The sequence below is a fragment of the Quercus lobata genome, chromosome 8 (genome assembly GCF_001633185.2).
Source record: "Quercus lobata isolate SW786 chromosome 8, ValleyOak3.0 Primary Assembly, whole genome shotgun sequence".
Classification (NCBI taxonomy): Eukaryota; Viridiplantae; Streptophyta; class Magnoliopsida; order Fagales; family Fagaceae; genus Quercus; species Quercus lobata.
The window spans coordinates 40,260,327-40,269,616 of record NC_044911.1 but is presented as its reverse complement, the minus strand read 5'-3'; the positions used below and the strand labels follow the sequence as shown (position 1 = coordinate 40,269,616).

The 9,290-nt window shown below is 36.7% G+C and overlaps 1 protein-coding gene across 1 annotated transcript; it reads left to right on the top strand.

The window, feature by feature from the left end:
* Window positions 1–4,108: 4,108 nt before the first annotated feature.
* LOC115954893 (homeobox-DDT domain protein RLT2-like) lies at window positions 4,109–6,909 on the top strand. The gene is made up of 4 exons (XM_031072885.1): window positions 4,109–4,656; window positions 4,759–5,205; window positions 5,546–5,631; window positions 6,661–6,909. Exons 1-4 carry the CDS (start codon window positions 4,539–4,541, stop codon window positions 6,688–6,690), a joined length of 681 nt encoding a protein of 226 aa, XP_030928745.1. The 5' UTR covers window positions 4,109–4,538; the 3' UTR covers window positions 6,691–6,909.
* The last annotated feature ends 2,381 nt before the right edge of the window (window positions 6,910–9,290 follow it).

The following is a 9,290-nucleotide window of genomic DNA, read 5'->3' as shown; positions in this document are numbered from 1 at the left end:
GTTGCATGCAACAAGCCAGAATTTCAAAGGAATAACAAGCTGGAATTGTGTGTGTGACAGGTTTTTTATAATAGCGTTTGTAAAACTTATAGTACCGTTTGTAAATGCATTCGACATCTGGCATAGGAAGGGGGAAAAAAAAAACTATAGCCGCATTTTTAAAATGCGGCTATAGACAAATTCAAAAAATATTCAGGGGGTTGTAAAACGCGGCTATAGTTGTGGCCTATAGCCGTGTTTTAAACGCGACTAAAATATGTTTTCGAAGCTGTCAACAAGGGTCCTATAGCCACTTTTTAAATGCAGTTATAGCTATGACCTATAGCCACGTTTTAAACATAGCCATTGGTCCGATCCTATAGCCACGTTTTAAACGTGGCTATACCTTTCACCTTAGGCCACGTTTTAAACATGACCATAGGTCCTAGTCTTAGGCCGCGTTTGAAAAAGTGCGACCATAGACCCCTCAGGCCTATAGTTATGGGATTTAGGCCACATTTGAAAACGCGGCCTAAAAAAATGCGGCTATAGGCCAAATCGTCCTATAGCCATGTTTTTCTAACCTATAGCCACATTTTAAAAACGTGGCTACAGAACGTTTTTTTTTTTTTTTTTTTGGAAGTGTAAGTCCATTTGACTTCATGCTTATGACTCTATTGGAAGATTAAGTTTTTTTAATATATAATCATATTTACTATTTTAGTTGTCCATAAAATTAAGTACAATATACATCAAATTATTAAAGTCAAATCCTTACCTGCAATATACATACATACATATATATATATATATATATATATATAATCAGAGAGCACCAACAATATCGATCACCACTAAAATCTCAGACAACTACTCCAATTCCAGTCGCGTTGATGCTATTGAAAACAACACTGTCGAAATTTGCTTTGAATCGAGGATGGTCAGGTGGGCATTATTGATGTGAGATAGGAATCTGATCTATAACAAGCGTGACAGCTTGAGCATTGAGGAAATCCTGGAGAATGCCACATGCAACCGAGAGGATATGGCCCAAAGGATGAGTTGGGCGGTCCATTCCATGACCAAGATAAATCGTCTTAGTTGAGATGTTATAGTCTTCACAAATGAAAAGCTCAATTTCATCACTGAGAATGAACTAGAATATTTGAGTTTACAAAGAACTTGTGATTTAGATCTTTTGCATGCAAATCATATCTCCATGCCTAAATCACATGCAATGAACCTCATGAACTATAAGATAATGTCTAAATATTCATGTCATAGTAATCTCGGAAAATAGAATAATTTATTTTATTTATTAGATAATGTCATGGTAATTTAACCGTTAGATTATATGTTCTTATTATATCTTTCATGCTTGCAAAATTTCAAAAAGATTAAAAATCAATTGCTATGTCATCAAACAAATATTAAAATTTCAAGTTTTTGTGATCTAAAATTGTGTATAAAAAAATAAGTTTTTTGATCAAATAATCAATATCATCCAATTTGAACGAAATTTGATATGCATGTTAAAAACATGAGGAACATGAAATTCAATAGTTAAATTTTCAAAATTCACATTTAAAATAATACTACAGCAGGAATAACAGAGTGGCATGGCAGGAATGTTAGCAATTTTATGGAAGGAGCAAATAGTGGGCTAAAGAGAGAAAAACCCACAATCAAGTAAGGCCCAGCCCTTAAAGAAAGCAAGTCATAAAGAATGGAAGATCATAAAAAAATTCACGCCATAAGAGGTTAAGGATGAGTGGCAAAATGCACATATGAGCCTCTAGACCATGGCAAACACATGAGCAACATACAAGCTTTGGATATATACGGAAGTGGAGTACGCGCAAGGCTCAGACACCACCAACTTGTATTCAGCCAATACAAGAGTGGTGGCTCATGGGTTAGAGGTAAGTGAGGATATGGTCTGACAGTGGGGAGAAGGGGGAGCCTATTTTGGGGTTCTCGCTTAAACTCTTTTGAGGGAAATGTCCTGCTATGATGACATACCACCCAAAAAAGGGAAGGGTGAGTTGGAACCATTTGGTGCATGTCATGAGGGATAGTGAGAGAGGATGCCCACCTTGTTCCAGATGAGAATGTCACGATGAATCGGCAAACATAATATTTTTCTTTGTTTGGTAATGGGGAGTGACACGGCCAGCACAAGTAAATGATGGTGGCTGGGCAACTGACACACCAATGGATGGTCTAGAAGGACACCCACACTCAGACAAAAGTGGTTAAAGGGTGAAATGGTAAAAAATCAGCCACGATAGGCAGTATATAAGGAGCCTTCGTCGTGCACAGTAGGATAATCAATAGAGCAACAATCATAACAAGAGATTCACAACATTACAACAACAACAGTCGCCACTATAACACATGAGTAAGAACTAGAAAGAAAAGAGTGGAAAAGCAGAGTAACAAAATGAAGAAAAAAGAAAGAGAAAGTCAGGAAGAAAAACAGAGAGAGAATGGAATGGCAAGCATGCACTAATAGATTAACCCCTTCTCTCCCTCTAAAAGCCTACCCTCTGTTAAGGATTAAGAATTTTCTGGAGCGTAAGCCATTTAGGCCTGTCCTTTCAAATTGAGTAATTTCTACAGCAGGATCTTCCTATGAGGTTATTCACATTGAGGGAGTGGTTCCCTCCTTGATCTTAGTTTCGTAATGCAACCGAGCACGGCATATTAACCATTCCTTCTTTGCTTTTATTGATTAAGTGCCAATGTTATTTCTCTTTTACTTTTGCCATTTCATTTATAATGTATTTCTTGGTGTTGTGCCGTCATTTTTTTTTTTGATTGAGAATCCTTTACTTATTCTGTCTAATAGCAAGTATATTTCCTTTATTGTTGTCATATTTGCCTGCCATAACTCTTTTGTAATAGTCTCATCTGCCATGGGCATATGACCAAAAATTCAACAAAGGGGCTTTAGTTTGCGCACAAGTTGGTTTGAGGTGAATTGCAATTGGACCAGTCCTGACTCTCCTAACTAGAACCTTTGAGCCATAGTGTGGCAAGAGACAACCCGACCCACAATCTCTAAAAGGCCCACCACAATGTTATTTACTGGTTGATTAATAAATTTATTTTTTATACACAATTTTAGATAACAAAAATTTGAAACTTTAACATTTGTTTGATGACATAGCACTTGAATTTTGCTATTTTTGAAATTTTGCAAGTATGAAGGATATAATAAGAATATGCAATCTAGTGGTTAGATTTTAAAATTTTACACTCAATATAAAGATATATGAAGAGTATCCACTAAATTTGTTTGAAGAAAAATGTTGTAAAAAAAAAAGGAGAAAAAAAAAGAAGGAAGTTTCAATTTATTTTAGTAAAATCGTTTTAATTTTCAAATCAAGCTTCAAGTGCAGCACGTGTAAAAGATGAGTGATGGAGTGAGAATAACTGTCCTGTACAGTACTGTAACTCTGTAATAAAAAGACAATAACACTCCCCAAAAAACACGTGTACATACACGCGCCATAATGCTGTTGGGAATCCACTTTCTCAAACGACTTTACATGATTTCAATCGTACCAAAAATTAAACACACGCCGCGAAAGAACCGCATAGATTTTGAGCTCAGAAAGCGATGGGACTACGAGTATATATATATATATATATATATATATAAAAACCCAAAACCCAAGAAGATCCACACCAAACCAAAGCCCAGCAACACCCAAAAACAAAAACAAAAAACCCAAAAAACAAAAAAAGAAAAAAAAAAAGAAAAACTCATCACACAAAACCACAAAACCTCATTCGTGAATCAATCAACACACTCCCAAAAATTTCAAAAGGCATCTGACAAAATACCAACCCCTTTTAAAATCTCAATTTATTATTCTCTTTCTTTTAAAAAAAAAAATTATTACTCACAAAAAAGAAAAAACAAAAACCCAAAAAAGAAAAAAGCAAAAATATGGATGGGATTAGAGAGAGAAAGACTGTTCGTTCGTTTGTTCGTAGTAGTTGTAGTGGTAATTGTTGTTGTTCATTTAATCAAAATCCCCAATCCTTTTTTCTTTTCGTCTTTTTATTATTATTATTATTATTTTCTTCTTTCAACTTTTTTTCTCAATCCTCTAATAAATTTTCTGCTTCTTCTTCTATTACTGCTACTATTATATTTATTATTAGTGGTAGTAGTATTATTATTTTTTGTTATTCCCCAAATCTCACCGCACATCTCAATCACGCTCTTCGATTCTTGATGATCTTAATCTCTAGAGAGAGAAATTGTGCCTCTTCACGGTTTTTAGAGAGAGAAACTAAAGAACTCGTTGAATTTATATTCGCTTTTCCCGTCAAACCCCAGAACTTGCAGCAGTACCTTGTTTTAGAGAGAGAAAACTCTGTTTCTAGAGCGAGAAACTGGAATTTTTTTTTCCTTTTTCTTTCAGCTCGGAGTTGAAGAGATATTTTGTATGTGTTTTTATGGAAATTATATAATTTCTTAGTTTTTGAGCTTCGGCGAGGTTCGATTTCTAGGGTTTTTTTGGTGGTGAGCTTGATCTTCGGCAATGGAGGTTGCTACTGGTTCTGAAGGAGAGAAGAAGAAGCCACTTGAGGTTGAGAACAAGACGAAGCGGAAAATGAAGACCGCTTCGCAGTTGGAGATTCTGGAAAAAACCTATGCTGGTTTGTTTGTTTGTTTTCCTGAGCTTATTTTAGCTGGTGATTGTTTTTTTTTTTTTTTTTTTGAATTTTTGTTAATTTGAGTGGAATTTGGGCTTGATTCAGTGGAGGCGTACCCGTCGGAGGCATTGCGAGCTGAGCTTTCGGCGAAATTAGGGCTCTCTGATCGGCAATTGCAGATGTGGTTCTGTCATAGGAGGTTGAAAGACCGGAAAGGTCCATCGTCAGGGAAGCGGCAGCCGAAGGATTCTCCGGCCAGAGAGGAAATGGCGGTGGCAGAGGTGGGGAATGAGCTCGGTTCGGGTTCGGGCTCAGCATCAAGTCTGTTAGCAGAGTCACGACGAGTTGTTGGGCGGCCCGGGGTTGCGGTTGCGAGGATGGGAGGTGATGTGGCAGTAATGAGTAGGTACTACGAGCCGCAGCAGACGATAGCTGAGCTTCGGGCTATTGCTTTTGTGGAGGCACAGTTGGGGGAGCCACTGAGGGAGGATGGGCCCATTCTCGGGATGGAGTTTGATTCCTTGCCGCCTGATGCATTTGGAGCTCCGATAGGTAAAGTTTGTTAATTTGTTCGTGTTTTTTTTGGTTTATTGTTTTGTGATTGCACCTTTAATTGCCAGCATTGTTGGAAGAGCATGATAATGGTATTCATTTTTTGATTGGAGAAAAAATATGGTGTATTTTGCTTATTAGTAGTTTGTTGAACTAAGTTGATAATTAATTAAAAATTTTTCTGACAATGCAACATTGATGGGATTAGTCAGTTCTAGGTGGTGGGATTAGCTTTAGTTACTGGAGTAGCAATTCAACTTGCTTCAGTTTATACAGCTTTTAAGTACTAAAGGTACTTCTAAAGTTGTTGAACTCTTATAGCCTTTTGATGTCATGTTAGGAGCGGTGACAGTGGGGCAGCAGAAGCAGTCTGGGAGGCCATTTGAGCCAAAGTTATATGAGCGACACGATGCTAAACCGATCAAGGTTAGAAATTAGTCTTCATAATATGGCATGGCTATGGTTGATGCATTTGATGTTTACATCCTTGTCTACTTCTCTTTAGTGACTAATTGTTGGGTGTCCGAATGCAGTCTTGATGAATTATACAACTCATAAATCTTCTGATGTCGGACACTTCTTTTTTGATGATTTAGAATAGTTGTATTAAGTAAAAATTATGAGTCATTCATAGAAAAAATTACATCAGTCGTTCATCCGATATATGTATATATCCATAGACATACACGAGCGATGATAGTGGTTCAAGTATACTGGTAATTTACTCAATTGCTCCCGTGAAAGATTCAACAATACAATGAATCTAAAATATCAGAAGCATTTGAGGATCTACATTCTCTTCTAGTGACATCAAGTAAATAAAGGACTGAAAAATGCAGATTTTATTCTCTCCATACAAGGCTTTTGCCCCAAAAAATTTCTCTTATTTCTGTCCTTCCAAATGTTCCATAGAATACACAAAAAACTTACTAAAAATAAAATGAAAATGCTAAAAGCAAAGCTACATTCCATACCCTAGTCTGGAATGAAGTTGGTTTTCTCCTCCAACATCAAAGTGAAGCAAACTGAACACCATTCTTGGCATCACCCATCTCACTCCAAAACCAAAGAAAAATAGTTCACAACTCCATAGAAATCAAAAATTGAATAAACAAATGCTCCACATTCTCACCATTGTGATTGCATATGCAACACTAGTCTACAGTCACTATTTTTGTTGTGATGGCAGCTGAAGTTTGAATTTATTAGATGCAGGTAATTTTTTATTTTATTTTTGGGTTGGGGGTGGGGGGGTGGTTTGGTGTGGGTTTTTTTGGGTTGGGTTGACTTTCTCTTTGAAGATGTGGTGTTGGGTGGGTTACAACGATGATGGTTTGTAAGGAATGGGTTACAGTGGTTTTGGCAATTTTTTTTTCACAGCCTTTTGTTTTATTTCAGTTCATGTTTTGTTTGTTTTTGTTCTAATTTTTTTTTTCATGGTTCTATCTTAATCAGCAGCGAAGCTTCAAAGTAACCGGATTTTAGTTTGATACCAAATTTGACGTAGGAAAAACCAGAATGATGCAATAATAAAACTGAACAAGAAAATAAAGGATAGATGACCAGGGAGTGATGTGGACCAAGGGGAACAAAGCCAAGTCAGATTTAGAATTCTTGGGTCTGGTCTAGTGGTGCCTGGATTGGTTGGATTTTGAGGAAGTATTGATTAGGTTTTGGTGGGAAAAGGCTGGAAATATATATATATATATATATATAGTTTTTTTTTGATAAGTAGAAATAAGTATATTAAAAAAACTGCTTTATGCAAACTAGCACAAATCAAAACAGAAATTACAAAAAAGAAAAGAAAAGCAGAACCAGAAAGGAAAAACTAATTACAAAGACAAAGAGAGCTAAGGAACAAAGAGAGAGAATCACTAGCTAGACCAATCAAAAAGGGAACCAGTGAAAAGAGCAAGTAGCTGGTCACTCATTGGATCTATCTAAGTCCTCAAAGGTCCGCTGATTACATTTCCTCCAAATACACCACATCAAACACAACATAACTAAATTCCAAATGCTAGATGAGTTCTTCCCCAACCAATTCCACCAACCAAAGAGGAAATCTGCCACCGATCGTGAGGGAACCACCGAATCCTAAAAGTTCTAAAGATAGAGCTCCACAACCGGTGAGCCTTGGCAGGAAATAATATGGAATAATATGGAAGGTCCAACCAAGTCATTTAAATATATATGATAGGTAATAGAACTTTTATTAATAAAATGGCACAATCTAGTGTGGAGAAGAGCATAAGTTCCTTTGTATACTTCTGGCATCCTAGGGTTACAACCTTTTGTCCAATAAAAAAAGTTGTACACCTTTTGCCCTTTTTAGTATTATTACTTATCAAAAAAAGGAAGTGCACAAGAAAGTCTGTTAAAAAATTACAAATCAACACACAACCCTTCCGAGCATGCTTCTTGGTTCTTCCCCATAGAAACAACCACTTTTTATGGAAATTTATTGTAAGAATTTAAGCAATCAAGAAAAAAAAAAGAAGTGGATAAAAAATCACTATGACAAGCACACATCCAATCATACAGTTTAATCGACTTAAAGTTGCAAATATGTTGCATGTACTTTTAGAAATGTCCAATTTACATCCAATTCTTTTATTTATTTATATTTTAAATAGAAAATATACAGATTTCTAGAGTTACTCAATCTTACATGGCCTTTTATTGTTAAACTTCAAACAATCAGCCTCCCTTGATCTTGTTAGTCAAATTGATTCTAAAAGTGGAGGTTCTCACTAACTTTTCTAAGTTGATGTCCTCATGCACACATTTATATACATATACATATTTAGTCAAGAGCACTAGCATCAATTGTGCCAATCCAAATGCCATTTTAACACACCAAAACCTACTTTATTTATTTTAACACACCATTTTACAATACACCCTACATCACATCTTCTATTTTAAAATTCAATACCTTAATATAGTGTTACCAAATTATTAAAATATTATAAACATCCATTTTAGATTCATTCACCTCTCTCTCTCTATGAAGCTCTCTCTCTTCCTACCCCAATTCAACCTTTTCTTCTTCTCAAAACCCAAATCAAACTGACTCAGCACCACCGCCCACAACCTAATCGACTTTGCACCATCAAGCATTGCCCACAACCCAATCAACAGAGCACCATTGCCCATCAACCCAATTTCACCGCCCATAACCCACAACCCAACACCACCTCTCTCTCTCTCTCTCTCTCTCTCTATGAAGCTCTCTCTCTTCCTACCCCAATTCAACTTTTTCTTCTTCTCAAAACCCAAATCAAACTGACTCAGCACCACCGCCCACAATCTAATCGACTTTGCACCATCAAGCACCACCCACAACGCTATCAACCAAGCACCACTGCCCATCAACCCAGTTTCACCGCCCATAACCCACAACCCAACACCACCACTCTCTCTCTCTCCCATCGACCCAACAACCACTGGCAGTGCAAAAACCAACAACCTCCAATCTTAACTCCACCGAATGCAACCCACAACAACCACCATAACCCAAAACCAAAATGCCCTAATCCATAAACCCATTGAAAAATATTATTCTTATTACCTATTAACAAAAAAAAAAAAAAAAAACCCATTGAAAAATTACACAGACCCACCACCGTGAGTGACAAGATAGAGAGAGAATTTGGCTGAGAAAGCTAGAAAAGAGGGAGAAAGAGAAAGCGGTGTTGTTTTGTTGAGGGAATTTTTGAGAGGAAATTGGTTGAGAGAGAGCAATCCTTCTGTTGAAGAGAGACAGAGAAGAGGAAGAGCAGAGAATGAGAGGGAAGGTAAGATATTTTATTATAGAAAGAGAGAGAAAGTTAAATAAAATAATGCCCAAAAACTATAGCACATTTTTCCGTACCATGCTATTTGTAGAACTTCACTGTGGCACTGTGCTATTTTTTTTGGCATTTGGCACATCTCATGAAGCAAGGATTTTAGTGTTTGGTGTGCCAAATGCTAAAAATTTAGCATTTGGCACACCTGATGCCAATACTCTAAGCTATCATATTCTATTCTTATAAAAATAATTGGGTTTTGTCTCCCTCCTCCCCCCCCCCCCCCCCTTT